Source organism: Leptidea sinapis, chromosome 14 (assembly GCF_905404315.1).
Source record: "Leptidea sinapis chromosome 14, ilLepSina1.1, whole genome shotgun sequence".
Classification (NCBI taxonomy): Eukaryota; Metazoa; Arthropoda; class Insecta; order Lepidoptera; family Pieridae; genus Leptidea; species Leptidea sinapis.
Window position 1 is genome coordinate 9,861,866 of NC_066278.1, and position 21,981 is coordinate 9,883,846.

General features: G+C 36.1%; 1 protein-coding gene across 1 annotated transcript in view; it reads left to right on the forward strand.

Moving 5' to 3' along the window:
- Positions 1-2,582: 2,582 nt before the first annotated feature.
- Positions 2,583-21,981, forward strand: part of LOC126967852 (protein peste-like) — a 37,220-nt gene continuing 17,821 nt past the window's right edge. The window contains exon 1 of the mRNA XM_050812536.1: positions 2,583-2,621. Within this exon, the coding sequence (XP_050668493.1) occupies positions 2,583-2,621 (39 nt within the window). The remainder of the gene's footprint in view (positions 2,622-21,981) is intronic.

The window sequence follows — 21,981 nt, forward strand, 5'->3', positions numbered from 1 at the left end:
GGGGATTCCATACTTGTGAACCGTAGTCGAGGTGGCTCCGTACAGTACAGAATTTTAATGGTTTTAAGAGAACTGAACTCCGATGATATTCTGAATATGAAACCTAACGCCTTCGATGCTTTCTTTATAAAAGAATCCATGTACTCATAAAATAATGATTTTGAGTCAAAGATAATACCTAAATCTCTGGTGCTCTTATCTTCTTACCCTTAGCTTAGGTATGAGTTTTTTAATAGGTAGTTGTAGATGATAGGGGAATTTTTAAGTGTAAAAGAGCAGAAAAGCATTTAGATATATTTAAATCCAATTTATTGATGTTGCAATAATTTTCAGAGCGAGCTAAGTCGTCTTGGGGATATTTCTAGTCGTGAATGTCATCATGATTCTGATGGGACATAAAATTTTCATATCATCAGCTACTTTATAGTAGGATTTTTGAGAATTTGAAACACTGAGATATGTCATTAATAAAGATAACGAAAAGAAGAGGCCCTAAGAGAGGTCCCTGAGGAACACCTGATGGGGTTGACATTGGAGCTGAGGGCAAAACCATTAAGAACAACCGTTTGACGTCTGTTATGTACATACGACGAAACCCACCTGAATAAGTTCCCGCGAATATCAGCTTGATTTAGTTTTTGAAGTAAGAGGTGGTGGTCAATTTTATCAAAACATTTGCTATAGTCAGTCTAAATAACGTCAACCTGCGTTGGCTCTGATATGTGTTTTGTTAAAAACTCATTACACACTACTCACTAGTAGGTTAGACGTCTTGGACCTACCCTTTAGAAAACCGTGCTGTTCATCGCAGAAAGTATGATTAAGCGAGTAATATAATTGGTCACATACATTTTTTTCTAGAATCTTTACAAGCATGCACAGCTTAGAAATAGGTCTGTAGTTTTCTATTTTGCCTTTAGGGCCCTTTTTATGGATATTGAGCGCTGTTTCCCATTGAGTAGGCACTACCCCCTCTTTCAATGAGCACTAATACAGCATACTTAAAGGTAACTTGAGACTTTCAGCATACTTGTAATTAAAAATAGGAGGCACGTTGACTGGGCGTCGTGATTTATTTAAATCCACAGATTTAAGATGCTTATAATATATAATACATAAAATGAAATGCCTCTCTTGGCCTGTCTGTCTCGGGCCTGGCACTTCCCTATTTTTTTATGCCCCGGCGAAGAAAAGACAACGATCTTAAGGATCTTATGAATGTCTCGATCGAATGATGTAAATTATGACAGTGTTTGATTGGTAAAGATAAATAAATTAATGGTCATCTTGATTGTTGCAGCGGTTTGACGGTGTGGTGGTGCAGGATGAAGGGGCGCGCGCCGCACTGCCGGCGGGTGTCGTGCGCCCTCGCCGCTCTCGCTGCCGCCGGCGCCCTCGCAGCAGCCCTGGCCTGGAACTCCATCTTTGAGTCTGTGTTCTCTGATGTGAGTACTCATTTTGTTAAATATATTATGAAGGGGTGCGCGCCGCACTGCCGGCGGGTGTCGTGCGCCCTCGCCGCTCTCGCTGCCGCCGGCGCCCTCGCAGCAGCCCTGGCCTGGAACTCCATCTTTGAGTCTGTGTTCTCTGATGTGAGTGCTCATTCTGTTAAATATATTATGAAGGGGTGCGCGCCGCACTGCCGACGGGTGTCGTGCGCCCTCGCCGCTCTCGCTGCCGCCGGTGCCCTCGCAGCAGTCCTGGCCTGGAACTCCATCTTTGAGTCTGTGTTCTCTGATGTGAGTGCTCATTCTGTTAAATATATTATGAAGGGGTGCGCGCCGCACTGCCGGCGGGTGTCGTGCGCCCTCGCCGCTCTCGCTGCCGCCGGCGCCCTCGCAGCAGCCATGGCCTGGAACTCCATCTTTGAGTCTGTGTTCTCTGATGTGAGTGCTCATTCTGTTAAATATATTATGAAGGGGTGCGCGCCGCACTGCCGGCGGGTGTCGTGCGCCCTCGCCGCTCTCGCTGCCGCCGGCGCCCTCGCAGCAGCCCTGGCCTGGAACTCCATCTTTGAGTCTGTGTTCTCTGATGTGAGTGCTCATTCTGTTAAATATATTATGAAGGGGTGCGCGCCGCACTGCCGGCGGGTGTCGTGCGCCCTCGCCGCTCTCGCTGCCGCCGGTGGCCTCGCAGCAGTCCTGGCCTGGAACTCCATCTTTGAGTCTGTGTTCTCTGATGTGAGTGCTCATTCTGTTAAATATATTATGAAGGGGTGCGCGCCGCACTGCCGGCGGGTGTCGTGCGCCCTCGCCGCTCTCGCTGCCGCCGGTGCCCTCGCAGCAGTCCTGGCCTGGAACTCCATCTTTGAGTCTGTGTTCTCTGATGTGAGTGCTCATTCTGTTAAATATATTATGAAGGGGTGCGCGCCGCACTGCCGGCGGGTGTCGTGCGCCCTCGCCGCTCTCGCTCCCGCCGGTGGCCTCGCAGCAGTCCTGGCCTGGAACTCCATCTTTGAGTCTGTGTTCTCTGATGTGAGTGCTCATTCTGTTAAATATATTATGAAGGGGTGCGCGCCGCACTGCCGGCGGGTGTCGTGCGCCCTCGCCGCTCTCGCTGCCGCCGGCGCCCTCGCAGCAGCCATGGCCTGGAACTCCATCTTTGAGTCTGTGTTCTCTGATGTGAGTGCTCATTCTGTTTAATATATTATGAAGGGCCGCGCGCCGCACTGCCGGCGAGTGTCGTGTGCCCTCGCAGCAGCCCTGGCCTGGAACTCCATCTTTGAGACTGTGTTCTCGGACGAGAGAAGTCATTTTGTGAAATATATGACGAGGCAAGGTCAGTCACATGGTCAGGATCCTCGTGATTGTTCACTGTTGTGAGAATTGAACATGACAGCAAGTAAAACACAGCTTTACTAACACACTATATATTATTAGCAACAAACGTTACAATTGTAATGGTAGGTACATTTCACAAAGCCTTATGATCATGTAATAAGTACGTTGTGTTCCCGGCCTGCGCGTGTATTTTCTTTCGACATGGTGAAATCAAAGCCGCGCCAAAAAAAAAAAGCGAGCGAAAAAAAATAAGCGTCATAATTTTGAAAAAGGAATAAATATAGAATATTATTTTGCAGTGGCCAGTTCGATTTTCAAAACTTTCTTTAACAAAGTAGATTTTATATCAGCCACCCCTCGTATATGTTGTACTTAATACCCTCAATTATGCTATGAATAATGAAAATGGTCTTTGTTTGAGGCTCAATCACGCCTAAACCACTGATCGTATCGTTATGAACCTACCACGATTTGATGCGAAATTTAACCTTAATAGTTTATGGCTACTTATTTTTCGAATTTCAACGTTCCTTTCTTTTAAAATGCGCCCAGCGAAGCGGGCGGGAACGGCTAGTCTTATCTTATCTATAATATATAATATATTCCACGTATATAGTCACCCATCACGATATCTCTGGAACCATTAGAGCTAAAGACTTGAAATTTGGTAGGAATTTTCTTTTCACTGAGTAGACGTCAGCTTAGAACGGATTTTACGAAATTCCACCCAAAATTTATATAAATATTTCCATTTTTTAAGTATTGTTTGTAGTCTCGCATATTTGCTACTATTTATCGATTTAAGCTTCTCATCTCATCTGGTATGTTCTCACAATAAACTCATATAAATTACGGTATTATATTCTTATGCAACATTAAAATAAATAATATTTCAATGATCAGAAATATCATCATTTATTTCAAATTCTAGGTCATTTTAAGACTTCAATAAAGATATTATCTAAAACCTGTGAATGGTGTCTGTCATACTTAATCTGTGGCAAATATCAAAAACATAATTTTGTGAAAGAGCACTCGTCATACGTGTTTGCTTCCTTATCTGCTACACGTCCGTCTGAGAATAACTTCGCTAATTTATTATCCTGCACCTAAAAATAATATTTATTTATGATTGTATAAAGTTATGCTATACACCGTTTGGGTTCCGTCTGTGCGCTCATACAACGGAGCCAACCTTCCGAGTGACGCATCGATCGTAAATCTTAGTATACCTTGTTCAAATTGAAATTCTAATATTTTTATTCAAAATGCCTATTTTCTATTTTACATCACTTATTGAAAGCAAAAAAAACTTCCACCCATTCCAAAATGAATGCCTCACGCCTGAGAAGAATGGGCGCAACAAACTCAGCGGGCTTTTTTTCATCTAAAAATATGTTTGCAAAGTAAAGTTTTACAATTAAACTTATTATATAATAGCCTCAAGGCGGTCGCTCCATTTCCAATCTTTACCACTCCTTTACCACACAAACGTTTTTTAACAATTCTTTTGAATAACGTTATTTTGTTTTGTACATTTTCTGGGATCTTATTGTAAAAGCATATACTGAAAGAATGGTGTAATATTTGGTACGGTAAATTTTATATATTTCGTTTTCTTGCTATTTTTTAGTAGGTTATTACCGCTAAACCAGTAGACGATGTCAGATAGAATATCGTTCACTTCGTCATACAAAGTTTGGTTTCTTTTCACTTTGAAAATCAGTGAAGTGTCGTCCGCAAACAATACTACCTTATGTTTTTTCTCTATAATATTAGGAAGATCATTTATATAGATAAGGAAGAGAAACGGTCCAAGAATAGACCCTTGTGGTACCATACTGAGCATTAACATTACTTACAAATTAGCCATTGCAATTGCATACACTGCAAAATATATATAGCATTACCGGCTAAAAATTCAGGATAGAAAAAAAAAGACCAAACTTTTACAGTTCTTATAGACTGCTGTGAGTGGCGAAAATCTCATTTAGCCGTTACAAAGCCAAGACGCTCGAAAATCAAATTTGTAATTATGTAACGTCAATCATTTTTTTTTGCGCCGATAATAATAAGAAATATTCTTCGTACAGAGGTGAGTTCAAACTGTTATATTTTTTATTGGTCACTTATGGAGTCTTACAGACAGCCAAACGATAGCAACGTTTGTTTAACGTTGTCTCTAAACTGATTTTAAGTTTATTAGTAGTTCTTGAAGTATACAATATTCATATTCCTGGGTAGTTCTGATAAAGTATTATGAAGTGTGAGTGTTTCATCTGTACCCCAGTAGTCATTGTATCTTACTCGCGTTATGTTAATAAAAGAAAAAAATAAACTACCCTTAAAAAACTGACTTCAAAAACTGAAAAGTATCAAATAACTAAAAATTTAATTTAGTACACCTCTTATGCAAACCTTTACCTTTAATATTAATAAAGTACTATTATTTGTATGTGCTGCATATTGATAGGTTTTAAGTTAGTGCCAAGCCCTAAACAAGCCCTCTCAAAGTCACGCGTGGCGAGTGTAGGTACCTTTATTACATTTGGCTTGGCACCGACTTCAAAGCTATCAATATGTAGCACATACAAAGAATATCATCTTTTAATATTAAAGGTAAAGGTTTGCATAAGAGGTGTAACAAAATTAAATTTTTAGTTGCTTGATACTTTTCAGTTTTTGAAGTCAGTTTTTTTAAACGTAGTTATCTTTTTATTTTTTACTTTTTAGTGTCAGTTAATAATAATATATAATCAACTTGAATGAAAACTCCAAAAAAATGCCGTACACAGAAAACAATTATGTCATCCAGATAGACGAAAATTTTCATATAAATGTTCATAAAAAAAAAACTACTAGGCCTAACGATTTTTATGGGACCAAATGGCATCTATTTCGCATCAATCAAAAGAAGAATTACGTAAATCGGATCATAAATCTCAGAGTAATCGGTGTACATGCATAAAAAAAAATACCTATCGAATTGATAACCTCCTCCTTTTGGAAGTCGGTTAAAAACTAAACAACGACGCGAAGTACGTACGTCTTCGCTCATTGTCCCTGTGTCCTCCAGTGAACGAATGAGCGGCAATCGTGTGGGCACGCACACGCAACTAAACGCGAATTCCCTTTGACGCGGGCCCGAAAAACCGACAAGTCACCGATCGCCACGATCACTATGACCATTATAGACGATGGTCGGCGACTAGAAGCGAATAAGCCCTCCACACGGTCGTGCTCGCGTGTAATCGCCTTTAATCGCCGATCGTGAAGAGATACCATAAGCTTTAATGGCAATTTAATTTGCTTAAGGTATCATTAGCCTTTGACAGTTTAGCTGTCAATCAGTGTTCTTATATAATAAAATAAATCGTGTCCTAAATAAATATCCTATGACATTACATCTATGCAGAAAAGCTTTGAATAATTGGCTAAGTTGTCTTGCTTATGATGACGTGGAAAATCTTCAGATCAGACTGACATGATAAACACACGCATTGTATAGATGGACCCAATCAAAGGACCAATTCAAACCCACATCCACACACTCACTCACTCACACACACACACACACATAATTAATTGTAAATTGTAAAATTTGGTTTTCAATCATATCTGTTAATTTCTATATTGTTAACTAAATAAAATGTATCTGCTAAGGAAGTTGCGAGATATTCCAAATACAAGTGTCTTAAGACAACTTACAGTCTCAACCACTAAAAAATGTATATGTAATCTTTGAAATAAACGAAATTTATTTAATATTTATTTATTATTATTAGCCAATTTAGTTGCAGTAAATACCTAACTTGGTAACCTAACGACAAAGCGTTATTGGAATTGTTTTTGTTTAGAGAAAAAGTGGCGATTGGAGCAAGGCATTCGCCTGATTTAAAGTGTTACTTCAGTCCCATTAAAATGCAGTGCTGCTGAGGATTTTTTATTGAACTAAATCTTCTGTTCGGCATGACACATGCGCTCGTCGATTTGAGACATAAGTAGACCAGTGATGTCATTAACTACGGCGTCAGGTTAAACGTATGATGAGACGAACATGACAGCAGGGCAGGGCCGGTGAGGCAGACATAGGCCAGGAGCGCATGCTGCGACAGCAAGACACTTTCGAGATATCTTGTATTAACTCTTTTAATGTCTTTTTTTTAATAGTCAGGGTGATTAATATAGTACAAACAAGGTTACGCAATAATTTATTTAAAATTTATCTGATCCAAGAATTGGCTGTAAAAACATTTTATCAAAATAAGGGACCAGACGAGCAAGACGTTCAGCTGATGGTAATTGATACGTCCTGCCCATTACAATGCACTGTCGCTCAGGATTCTTGATAACCCCAAAAATTCTGAGTGGCACTACAACTGCGCTCGTCACCTTGAGACATAAGATGTTAAGTCTCATTTGCCTAGTAATTTCACTAGCTACGGCGCCGTCAGACCGAAACACAGTAATGTTTACACATTACTGCTTCACGGCAGAAATAGGCGTCGTTGTGGTACCCATAATCTAGCCGGCATCCTGTGCAAAGGAGCCTCCAACTGGTTAACATGTGTATAAAGTTGAATTAGCGGTAAAAACCATGCACGCGCCATAACGAGACGCAGAGCAGTATAGACGCATGTCTGTGCGTTACTTGATTGGTACTGCGCCGCAGCGTTTTTTTTTCGAGAGGAGGAAAATACATTTACGTATTGAAGACCCCGAAACGGCGCCCATATGTCGGGCTCGGGTGTAAACTCCCCCTACCGAGTAAAAACCTCCTCTGTGCTGATAGCCCTAAAGGCTTTTATAGCGAAGCCGGGCGGGACCTTGGAGGCCGAACATGCTGCAGCTTACGTTGCTCTTAGTACGTATGTATAATATTATGATACAAAATCTGCTTTGCCCTGCATAGTTTGCGTCTCAACATACGCTTAGCCTCAAAGTGTAATAACACAGCCGTCATCCTGTGCAAAGAAGCCAATTAGTTAAAATGTTTCAAATTCAAATATTTTTATTCAAAATAAAATGTGACATCACTTATTGAAAGTCAAAAACTACCACCCATTCCAAAACGAATGCCTCAGATCTGAGAAGAATGGGCACAACAAACTCAGCGGGCTTTTATTTCATCAAAAAAATATGTTTACTAAGTTATATTATTGTACAATAAAACTTATTATTTAATAACCTGAGGGCTGTCGCACCATTCTCAATTGAGGTATCATTAAGAAAGTCATTTATGTTATAGTAACCTTTACCACACAAACGTTTTTTAATATTTGTTCTGAATGACGTAATAGTTTTGTTTTGAATATTTTCTGGGATCTTGTTGTATAACAATATACATATCTCCCAGACAAGTCTTACTAACTCGACTCGACTAGTGTTAACATTATGGTTATGACAGTTTCTAGCAAAATCACTTATGTGCCTATGAACATACATTACATTATCAAGAATATATTGAGAAGCAACAGTCAAGATGTTATTTTCTTTGAATTTTGCTCTCAATGATTCTTTAGGACCTAGCTTATAAATAGCATAATAATAAAAAAATTGTTTATTACAGTAAATTATATATTAAAGAAATAATTAAATCAATGTCATATTATTTTCATATACTAAACAATATGTTATGTTTTTAAAGTGATAACCCTCACTAGGATTAATACACAAATAAAATTGAAAAACGAAATTTTATGAACGATGCGGGATTCGAACCCACGACCTCCGGCGTTCCGTGCCGGTGCTCTAACCAACTGAGCTAACCGTTCGAGTACCGCCTCGCTATAAAATTCTGTTTGCTTTGTTCAACTCTCAGGCTGTGGCTTCATCTACAGGATCTACTTTACAGTTGATAACCTGCTCAACTCCAATATTTGCATATTAGGAAATTGACTTGAGATGTCGCTCTTGTAAATCTAAACAATATGTAATGTTTTAAAGTGATAACCCTCACTTCTAGGATTAATACACAAATAAAATTTGAAAAACAAAATTTTATGAACGACGCGGGATTCGAACCCACGACCTCCGGCGTTCCGTGCCGGTGCTCTAACCAACTGAGCTAACCGTTCGAGTACTGCCTCTCTATAAAATTCTTGAGTAAAACTACGTGTCACGTAATTTTTATATATTAAGATATAATATTATGTGGAGATTACTTTAATTTTAATGAATCATTAAAGGTAAGGACTTTCGTCACATTAACATTAAAGTAAACAATTTCAATCAAAACTAAATTACATACTTAATATGTCCTTCATCTGAATGAACTTCATCAAAATGCTTATTTCACAGCAGCGTAAATTGAGTCGTAACACACAAGGAATAAGTTGCATTGTTATACGTGTGCAAAACTTAGACAAAACATAATACTATCCCCCTCTATCGCTTGACGGATGCCACTGCAATAAGATCGTCGGCCAGAAAATTGTACATTTCCTTTTTAATATAATTAAAATCGGTGTAAGGATCTGCTACTGATAGCTGGCAATTCCAGAGTATTATTGACGTAACAAAGAGAACTAGTGAAGTAGGAATAGTTATGAGAGATTACTAGATTACACTAGTGGGAGGCATCTTTGCACCGGATGCCGGCTAGATTATGGGCACCACAACGCCGCCTATTTTTGCCGTGAAGCAGTAATGTGTAAGCATTACTGTGTTTCGGTCTGAAGGGCGCCGTAGCTAGTGAAATTACTGGGGAAAATGAGACTTGACATCTTATGTCTCAAGGTGACGAGCACAGTTGTAGGTGGTTGAATTTTTGGGTTTTTCAATAAACCTAAGCGGCGCTGCATTGATACAATATCAATTACCATCAGCTGAACGTCCTGCTTGTCTCGTTCTTAATTTTCATAAAAAAATGTAGATTATTATAAAATTGTAATGTTTTTCGAGCATTCTAAACTTGATTTAATCATAAAATGATTGTGAATTTAACTGAAACTACAATGAGAGCTTTTCGCAAGCGAAGACTGTAGATTCCACTTGAATTAAATTCTTCGTTTTTATTGAAAGTATTTCGGATCAAACTACTTACCAAGTAATTTTAAGAATTTCATTTAAAATTATGCTTTATTTTCATTCTCAAGTTTGAAAACATACAACGTGTTTTATTTATTGCAACTTCTTAAACATTTCAAGGCTTATTGAAAGTCAAAAATTACCACCCATTCGAAAAGTTATGCCTCAGACCTGAAAAGAACGGGCGCGACAAACTCAGCGGGCTTTTTTAGTTTCTTAAAAATATGGTTACCATGTATATCATAACATAAAACTTTATAATTATTTAATAGCCTGATGGCGGTCGCTACGTTCCCAATCTGTGGTATCATAAAGGAAGTAAGAAGAATGCACTAAGAAAGGATTTTTGAAAATTCAACCCCTAAAAGTATGTAAGAAACAATGTGTTTTCTTGGAAGAAATTTCTAAGCCCAACGATTGAATTTTTTGAAGTTTTAAGAAAATTATAATATAAGTAATTTCGCTAGATGGCGTTGTACGTTTCATCTCAATTCTGAAACCCGCAAGCAACTATTGCCCACGATTTTTATTTTAATGGTTCATTAAGCTTCTTCGAGTAACATGTATATAGAATGCTGTTTATGAAAAAATATTGTTACTAAGCCATTAAGTTATTCCCTCCTTAAGCGTAAAAACGTTAATCTATCAGCAGTAAGTAAATCAAACAGCTAATCTGTCAGTGTGAACTTTTAAACTTTCTTCAACTGTGAACTTTTAAAAATATGGTCTTGATTTATTCATTTTAACCTCTTCGATGTCTGATTTCGACTACCACGCGGAGGCAGTCACGGGCAAAAGCTAGTGTAGAATAAATGTATTAGTGAATGTTATTAGTTATTAATATCATTAATTATTTACTTATTTATTTAATAAATTCGGCACACAAGGTATACACTAATTATATAAACTATATTATATAAACACAGTATAATAAAACAACAATAACATTCATATGATAAGTGATGCCTCAATTATAGGCGAAAATTATATACTATTCAATTAAGTTAAGCCACAACATAAAATAAGAACTAAACTAACTAGAAAATTCTGTCGTAACCCTAGAAAGAACCGTGTTTTATATATATTTTTTAAAATTGTGTAAATTGTGATTATATATGTTGACTTCATCGGGATGCCTGTTATATTCCCTGGTAAATCTGTTCAAGGGAGAGAAATAGCCTGAAATTAGGTCCTGCATAGTTAGAGAAAAGGATTATAATATGTCGTACAAGCTCTAGGTTAAATTTTTGTATCAGCGACTAATCACGTGATATTTATCATTCAGATTTCCTTTTTCTTTTTTTTTTATGGAATAGGAGGACAAACGAGCGTACGGGTCGCGTCACCTGGTGTTAAGTGATCACCGCCGCCCACATTCTCTTGCAACACCAGAGGAATCACAAGAGCGTTGCCGGCCTTTAAGGAAGGTGTACGCGCTTTTTTTTTTTGAAGGTACCCATGTCGTATCGTCCCGCAAACACCGCACAAGGAAGCTAATTCCACAGCTTTGTAGTACGTGGAAAAAAGCTCGTTGAAAACCGTACCGTGGAGGACCACCACACATCCAGATGGTGGGGATGATATCCTAACTTGTGGCTTGTCGTGCGAAGGTGGAATTCGGCGGCAGGAATCAGGTTTAACAGCTCTTCGGAACACTCCCCGTGATAAATGCGGTAGAAGACACACAATGAAGCGACGTCTCTACGCGACGCCAAGTGATCCAGCCGTTCACAGAGCACTGGATCCCTGACAATTCCTGACACCAAATTACTTGTTTATCCACGTATATCTGTATCATGTTGAAGAAGAAGAGCTTCATCGGCCCAATTACCTTGTCTGAAATATTTAAGATCGTCAGCGAATAAATAAAATCTAGAATTTTCGAAGCAATAATATATGTCGTTAATGAATAAGTTCAAAAATAATAATAAATTATATGAATAAATAATTTTAAATTATTTAATGAATTCGTATAAAATCTTCTTTAGCAACTACGTAACTTTCTATATTTTGAGAAACCTACATTTTAAGATAAGTAATAATAAGTAAGGAGTAAGTAAAAGTAGCATTTTGATGAGAGAATAATGATTCGAATTGATTATAGTAGTTATTTATGTAATTGTTGTGTAATAAGGGGTTTGAAAACACGAATGTGGGTACATCTATAATAGTATCGCAAGAGTGTTTTAATACCTAATTATCAACAGTTGTATTGAAGACTATCTACACCCATAATATGAATCCTCTAAAAGATTCTGAAACAGCTTACTACTAACATTAAAACAGCCAGTCCTAGTAGTAACCTAATATCATCCATTACTGATTATAAACAAATAAAATAAGTATTATTGCAGCGTTTAAAATATCTGGCAGTGTGCTGTCAAAACTTAAATCGCTAATTTTTTGTAAACAAAACAATAAAAATATAGAAGAAAAAGTGCGGAGATTCGAATAACCTACCCTTTTTTTACGGAGCGCGACGTTCTGGTAGTGTGGAAAACGCGTAAACGAAAATGTTCTTTTTTTTTAATTCATACAAATTCCACGCATCGAGCAATAAGAATGTGGCTGTCTGTTGAAACTCTTAGCCCATAAAGAGATCGAAAAAAAACAAGGAGTGTTATAATGAAATTCAGTACAACATTACATCATTCGTTTGGATGATGTTGGCAATAAGCTAACTGTTTCAGAATCTTTAATAGAGGATTTAAAGCATGGATAACATCATAGCATCCATAACGACCCTTAACCCTGAACATCAATATTAATGATAATATTATCAATTATAAATACCTTCATATTATCTGTCCTTACATTCCAGTATAAGTTACGTTGCTTGATAAAATAATATGTAAATAATAATAATTAACAAGTTGTTAATTCATTCAAAGTAATCCTTATGTTAATGATTGATATGTTATTTTAACTTGGTCAGGGTTATCACAAAGAAAAACTGGTATAAATTTAAATCCAGTATCCTAGGTCACTGTATCGGAAAGTTGATTGGATAGTCGACATGTTAATATGACGACCCATTGTTCTAAAAAATCCAGTAAAGTGCAAGTTTCACTCGCAGACCGAGGGTCCAGTACATATTTTATTTTTTATAAGCATACTAGCTGACCCAGCAAACGTTGTACTGCCGATATTAAAATCGCGATACAAAAGTAACTGTTGATCGTAGATGGGTGAAAATTTGAAGTTTTATGTATTTTTTAATGCTGACTCATAATCAAACAAATTAAAAAAAAATGTCAAAAAAATTAAAAAAAAAATATTACGTGGACCACCCTTAACATGTAGGGGTTGAAAAATAGATGTTGTCCGATTCTCAGACCTACCCAATACGCACTCAAAATTTCATGAGAATCGGTCAAGCCGTTTCGAAGGAGTTTAACTACATACACCGCGACATGAGAATTTTATATATTAGAAATAGGTCTATCTATACATATAAAAAAGGGAAAAGGTTTCTTTTCATTCTTCAACATAAGTCGACAACTATACATCGTAAAAATAATTAAAAATCTGTTTATTCTTGTGCCATTGAAGCCCTTTGGTACGATACACAATAGTACTTCATCATTAAAAACGTCTGAAACTTTTGTATTTACACTTGTTATGTGAAACAAGTTGTGTAAATACAAAAGTTGTGGATCTTTTCGTTATTTACAACTATTTATCTTTTTCTTAACGTTAGTTTAGGAATAGTTCATACGACTTGTAGTTTACCGGAAATCAAGATAATACTCATTTTACCCTCAAGAGTGGGGGGGGACTTCCCAATACCTCAAATCGCCCGTAAATTATTATTTATTTCATTTTTGTTTTATTCTCTTCATTCTCCAATATCATCCTACATTATTATTTTTTCACTTTTTACGGTTTTCAAAGGGCCCTGGTCTAATCAGTACATATTATATTATATGGGTTAAAATTTTTTAGATGCGACAGCGTGATGGTAAGTCATTCATAGAGTGAGGGTTTAGGTGCAATTTACGGTGTATTTATTTGGCTTATAGTGTAATGGATGGTATTATGCAAATTAGATTTTTCAAGTAAAAAATAATTTACTATATTATAACTATGTATTAATATAATACTAAAAGATATCATCTCGATATCATATCAATCCATTTGACCGCGTGCAACGCAGAGCAGCGCGAATTGTCGGGGACCCAGTGCTCTGTGAATGGCTGGATCACTTGGCGTTGCGTAGAGACGTCGCTTCATTGTGTGTCTTCTACCGCATTTATCACGGGGAGTGTTCAGAAGTGCTGTTTAACCTGATTCCTGTCGCCAAATTCCACCTTCGCACGACACGCCACACACACAAGTTAGGATATCATCCCCGTCATCTGGATGTGTAGCGGTCCTCCACAGTGCGGTTTTCAAGGAGCTTTCTTCCACGTACTACAAAACTGTGGTATGAGCTTCCTTGTGCGGTGTTTCCGGGACGATACGACATGGGTACCTTCAAAAAAAGCGCGTACACCTTCCTTAAAGGCCGGCAACGCTCTTGTGATTCATCTGGTGTTGCAAGAGAATGTGTTTGTCCTCCTATTCCAAAAACAAAAAAAAAGAGTAACGTGAAATGAAAATATATTTATTGACAAAATGAATACATAAAAATACAAAATTAGCAGCGCTTTTCGCTTTTCGCACTAGGCATGCCTGTATCGCGGTGTACAACGGTAAACAAGTGAACATACAAATACAATTAAGTTTCATGAGTGGGCTTCAAATAAAATTTTTAATGAGTTCTGAAAATGTTTAATGGAAGTAAAGTAAGGAGTACTTTTTCTTTACTTCCTTAATTTAATATAATATATTATAAGTAACCATTATCTATGTGTTTACGTACATAATATTTATTTATGATTTTAGCAGTGTTCTGGCAGAGTATGTGTGAGTGTGGATGTGTGATGTGTCCGTGTGAGTGTGCGTTTTAAACAATCTTAGTGGGTTTTTTTAAACAAAGTGTACTATATAAATATGAAAAATGAAATGAGGGTCAAAATATGTTATTAAACTTATCTTTACTTATGTATTTATATGAAATAACAGACGGTAAAATTAGGAAAAAAAATGCGAAACACGAGAATCACTGCCGACGAACTTTTCAGGATACTTTGTAACACTGTAATTATGTTTATCTACACCAATGCCTTAAATCCTCTATTAAAGATTCTGAAACAGTTAGCTTACTGCCAACATTAAAACACCCAATGTTCTAATAAACATCATCCAAACGAGTGTTGTAATGTTGTACTGAATTTCATAACAACACTCCTATGTTTTTTTTTCGATCCCTTCATGCGCAAAGAGTTTCAACAGACAGCCACATTCTTATTGCTTGTTGCGTGGTATCTGTATGAATTTCAAAAAAAGAACATTTTCGTTTATGCGCGTTCCACACTACCAGAACGTTGCACGCCGTAAAAAAGGTAGGTTATTCGAATCCCCGCCATTTTTCTTCGATATTTTTATTGTTTTGTTTACAAAAAATGAGCGATTCATTTTAAACGCAATTTGAATATTCGAGTGAATTTTAATTATTGCACTTTACAAAATGTAAATTACTACTAAATAAATAATTGATACATTAATACTTAGTTTATTTGTATATAATCAGTAATGAATGATATTAGGCTATTACTAGGACTGGTGTTTTAATGTTAGTAGTAAGCTAACTGTTCCAGAATCTTTTAGAGGATTCATATTCTGGGTGTAGATATAGTCTTGTATGCAACTGTTGATAATTAGGTATTAAAACACTCATGTGATACTATTATCACACGAGGCGAAGCCGAGTATTATTTATTAGTATTAATCCACATTCGTGTCTTAATACCCCTTATTACACAACATTTGCATAAATAACTATTGTGAAATAAATAAATAACAAAGAACAAAGTAATGAAGTAGTCATAACTTGCATTGAAATCATTTGACAGATTAATTAAGAAATTTTATAGCCATACTAAGTTCCTGCTTCGAGTAATCTTTTATAATTATAATACCACAATTTAAGTAGATAGCTTAATTTATTAGTGTAATTTTATTGTGTGCATAATAAGTAATAACTACCTTATTCCTTTAATCAATCGATATCAAATTGATATTAATTAAATATAATTGGCGTGGCATGATCGTTTTCTAGGTTAACCGATTTAAGTCTAACCAAAGTCAGTTTTTCAAAGGAACATCATCGGTTTGTATGTAAATGTGCCACAGGAAATGATAATTGGAGATTCAATCTTGAAATAAAAAAAGTGTTTATGTACTTATGTATGCACGCAAGAAGTTATACTTCTTTGGCCTAACAAAGCAAAAATCCTTAAAGTTCTTTATTCCTCGTGCTTCTACTTTTGTAGAAAGAACAATATTGTAAAAATATTGCAACGATGGCTTTGACAATTAATTACTAAATAACGAAAACGGCTGTATGGGCTTGAACCCTTTGCCTATCCTACTAATGGACGAAGAAACCAAAAAAAAAAAACGAATGTTGCAAACGTCAGAAAATTTTAGGAACAAACTTCACCCTCTTACTTATGTGTTGCATTGATACGCGCGCATCTTAAAATTTCACGCTCATCATTTTTTTATAACGCGCCTTTAGAAATATAACTTCAATAAATTGTAGAAAAGCTCTTGGAACATTACGATGGAAGCCACAAGTGCAGGCTTTAATGTTCCAGCGACTCTAGCTTGCATTAGGTAAAATGATTGATACTGGTACTGTCGTGGAACAAAGATAGGAGGAATTTGGATCAGATCTATACTTTATAGCGTTAATTTATGAGATGGCGTTATGTTTTGTCTACTCTGGTGATAGCATCCAGTTTATAGGGCTATCAGTAGTTGTTACATTCTGACACGCTTAAAATATATCGAATATTAACAAAATATGAGTTGAATGTACAACAAATTAAGGTGTTACAACATGCACAGTATTTACTTCCGTGACAGCAACAACACAATAATTTAAAATAAAACAAAAATTATAAAATCAAGATACCTGCAAATTTGACAAAGAAAAAAATGAAGAAGAACATCTGTCATTTGGTTTCTTCAAAGCCAGATTAGTTTTCCTTTCTAGGGGCTGATTTTGAAGTCGATTATAACACTTTAAACTAAGTTTACGCCTGTATACGAGTTTACAGGTTCAATTCGCATTTCACCAACCCAAACTAAATGCAGTTATAGTCTAAAGCTAAACGCGTTTAAACGGTGACCGCCGAATTTTGGACGTTTAACACATTCGACTACGTTCAAGAGCTGTCACTCATCTTATCGTAACAGGAAGGTTTAAATATAAGAATTTTGATTTTCTTCATTCTTATCACTGATAGTTTTTGAAGTTATACTTCTTTAGGCGTTATGAAGAAATGACGAGAGTGAAATTTTAAGATACTTTATTCGTCCATTATTGGGACAGGCAAAGGGCATACAGGCTTATGCATCGTTTAATAATTAATTGTCAAAGCCATTTGCAAGATTTTTACAAAATTGTTCATTCTAATAACGTAGAATAGCACGAGGAATACAATAAAGTCAAAGTAATATAACTTCTTGCGGGCATACATTTGTAACATTCTATTGTTTATGACATGTAAACACAGTTTACGGGAACACGATCAAAATGTATTGGTGAAATCGCGAATAGCGCGAATCGAAATTTTTATTCAAAATCACTTATTGAACGTCAAAAACTATCACCCATTCAAAATAGACTGCCTCAGACCTGAGAAGAACGGGTGCAAGAAATACAGCGGGCTTTTTTTATAAAATATGGATTACAATGTTATATCGTACAATAAACATTTATAATTATAGAGCCTGAAGGTGTTTGCTTCATTCCCAGTCTGTGGTATCATATATAATACGTTTGTGCTATTGTATCCTTTCCCACACAAACGTTTTTTAACAATTCTACATTTCAATTTTACAGTTTGTACATTTTCTGGGATTATATTGTAGAAGCATATACATCGCCCAATAAAAGACTAACTAACTCGACTTAACCGAGTAGTAGGCATAACAAGTTTATGTTTGTTCCTCGTGTTAACATTATGATTGTCAATCGGTGAAACAACGATTGGAGTAATTTGTTGGTAACGCGTAACCTTTACTTAAGGGTATTCAACTATTGTTATAGACAGTCTCTCAAAGAAAAATTTAAAGAAATAAATATTATGACTGTTCATTGTCAGTACATTTATGAAAATTTAATATACGTTCACAAAAATCGTTACCGTTTTGCTCTTAATAGTGATTTTCATTATTATAACACTAAAAATAAGGGATTGCTTGTAACTAATTCTAGTAGGCTTCATAAGATACATAATAGCTTTAAGAGTAAATGTATACACTTCTATAATAATACCAGCCGCTGTTCAGGCATTATCTATAAATAAATTTAAATGTTTTATAAAAAAAATGGCTCTGTCGTAAATCCTATTAATCCACTGATGAATATTTAAATGATCGGACACCCTGGGACTAGATTGTGATTATTTTATAGCGATAGAAATGACTGTACAATATTGTATATTTTTATTGAAAAGAGCGTAAAAAAAGAATGCTGGGAGAGTTTCTTGTGCCGCTTCTTCTCTCTCAGAGCGCCATTTGTTTCCCAAGCGGTAGTAGTATTAGTAGTAATTAGAAATGACATCAAAAAGAATTCTAAAGGAATCAATTTTGAGAAAATAAATGCCTTTTATGCCTTTTAATCAAGGTTTACGTTAAGCAAACCCTATTCCACTGCCTTCTTGAGACATCGATAGAAATCTATCATTTCTTCTTTCAGTTGTCAACGATTTCCCAAATGAGCCCCGCATGATGTAACAACAGAAAAAATTCTGACACACTATCAAAGGCTTACACTGACTCGCCTCTACAAGAATTATCAAGAAGTGTCAAGAAACGTACAATTAAAAACCGTGTTTGCAACTCAGCACACCATAATATAGCAGATTAAGCTCTGCAGCATATGCGGTTAAGAAGATAAGAGAACTGACTGACATAGATACGGCCAAAATAGTATATTTTAGTTACTTCCACAGCATTATGAGCTATGGTATCCTTTTATGGGGTAATGCTGCTGAGATCGATACGATATTTGTGCTGCAGAAGAGAGCCGTTAGAGCCATTTATAACATGGGATCTAGAATTTCGTTAAAGAATAAGTTTAAAGAAATAGGTATTATGACACAATACATTTACGAGAATTTGATGTTTGTACAAAAGAATAAAAATAAGTTCACAAAACTAAGTGACTTACATAGTATTAATACTAGAAATAGGGGTAGACTTGTCAGGCCTGCCACAAGACTCCATAAAGTCAGTAATTCCTTTAGGTGTCAGTGTGTTCGCTTCTATAATAAACTCCCCGAACATATAGCAAATATGTCTCTAAATAAATTCAAAGCCTACACAAAAAGTAAATTAAGCAGCAAAGGCTATTACAATATCCAAGATTATTTAAATGATAAAGCAGCCTGGAATTGAATTGATCTACTTAAGTGTGATTTGTTTTATGTGATTTTAATTGTTTGATGTTATTTATATTACTTATTTGATTTGTTTGATTTTAATTTTATCTGTTTGATATTATTTATTTATTATTATGAAATTTAGTGTATGACTGAACTTAAGCCATTGTAAATCAATGTTATGGGTTCAATAAACGTTTTGATTTTGATTTTATATGTTTATTTTTTATTTATTTATTAAGATTCACCAGTGATAATTACAATATTTCATTTATAATTATACTAAGTTACAAAGGTCTTATTTTAAAAGCTTTCAGGTCATAAGATACATAATAGCTTTAAGGGTAAATGTATACACTTTTATAATGAAGTGGCTGGGCAGGACCCAGTTCAGGCATTATCTATAAATACATTTAAATGTTTTATTAAAAAATGGCTCTTTCGTAAATCCTACTACTTCACAGCTTATTATCTAAGTGATCGGCCGGCCTGGGACTAGATTAAAATTATTTTCTAGCAATAACAATGATAGTACAATATTGCATATTTTATTAAGAAGAGCGGAAAAAATAATGCTGGGAGAGCTTCTTGCGCCGCTTTTTCTCTCTTAGAGCGCTATTTGTTTCCGAAGCCGTGGGAGTGTTAAAAATGATACCTAAAAGAATTCTAAAGGAATCAATTTTGAGAAAAAATAAATGCCTTCTAATGCCTTTTCATTACTAAATGTATTACCTTTTTAGGTGAATACACAGGCAATGTATTAACCTTTTTAGGTGAATACAAGATCTAGAGGATTTTTTTATGATAATAAGGGACTAGACGAGCAGGACGTTCAGCTGATTCAGTCACCTTGAGACATAAGGTGCCTAAATCAGCTACGGCGCCCTTCAGACCGAAACAGTAATGTTAACCCATTACTGCTTCACGGCAGAAATAGGCGCCGTTGTGGTACACATAATCTAGCCGGCATCTTGTGTAAAGAAACCTCTCACTGGTTAAAATACAATAAGGGCAAGGCAATATGAATAAATATCAATTAACATTTGATTACATCAATATGCTTCTAAACAAACGTATATTTATTAGTAAAGGGTCACATAATTCCATACCATAATCCAAATAACCTTGATAGTAGCAGCAAAACCATCTTAGATCATCTCATCCAAATGTATTCCTATCTAGTTTAACCCGAAGTCAATTGAAATAGATTCTGTCAATAAAACGATGGACACATTGACGCAAATTAATTAATAATCATTCAACGAGGTGACTGCGAAGTAACAGTTGATGTGGCCGCGACGAACATTAATAAAATTTAAGTCGACTGCATTTTCGCATGAATTTTATGCTGTTCTGATAATCAAACTAGCATTTTGCCCTGTGCTTCCCCAGGGCAAGAAAATAATAGGGAAGTTGCAGGCCCACGGGTGTCGTAAATTAAAATGTGTCGTAATATTAACAAACTATGAGTTGAATGTAAAACAAATTAAGGTGTCTCAACCTGCACAGTGTTTACTTCCGTGACAGCAACAACACAATAATTTAAAATAAAACAAAAATTATAAAATCAAGATACCTGCAAATTTGACAAAGAAAAAAATAAAGAAGAACATCAGTCATTTGGTTTCTTCAAAGCCAGATTAGTTTTCCTTTCTAGGGCCTAATTTTGCCATTGAAGTCGATTATAACACTATAAACTAAGTTTACGCCTGTAAACGAGTTTACAGGTTCAATTTGGTCGTAGTAAGCGACTGAGGGCATATAGTTACCAGTTGGCACAGGATGCCGGCTAGATTATGGGTAACATGAATTATATTAAGACTTTTCCGATAATCAAACTAGCTTTTTGCCCTGTGCTTACTAAGGGCATTTACCAGCCCACTGGTGAATGCCCTCAGTCGCCTCTTCAGGCTTCTTGGCACAGAATGCCGGCTAAATTATGGGTACCACAACGGCGTCTTCTGCGTGAAGCAGTAATTTGTAAGCATTATTGTTGTCTGCAGGGTGCCGTAGCTAGTGAAATTACTGGGCAAATTGGACTTAACATCTTATGTCTCAAGGTGACGAGCGCAATTGTGGTGCCGCTCAGAATTTATAGGTTTTCAAGAATCCTGAGTGGCACTGCAATTTAAGGGCGTATCAATTACCATCAGCTGAACGTCCTGCTCGTCTCGTTCCTTAATGTCAAAAGAAAAGTCCGAATAATAAACTGTCTTAAGTGGTAATTTCCTTAAAATTTGTTTTGTTGTCGTTCGAGAAGTTAACTCACCGAATTCTGAAACGAGACTCAAGAAAAAGCTCATAACTTTAGGATAATTATGGATATCCGCAATATAACGCCTGATTCAATAAACTTCAATTTGACCACATCTAATACCAAAGAACATCTATCAATATTCATAAAGTAAATCGTTGATATTGCACTATATAATATATTGTAAATCATCTTTCAATGATAATCTTTGGACTTACTACACGGCCACAGTATCTCAGGACCTCGTTGGAATGTGAAGCCCCCTCCCGTTCTCCTTTCACCCCCTCGCACTCGTCCTGATACACCAGTATGGTTTGCAGTTTCATTACCGTTAGGTACATGTCGTGATATTTTCGTGCTATCACTGTTTTGTTTTTGAAGTTTTCATTGTTACATTTTGAATTTTGTTGATAAAATA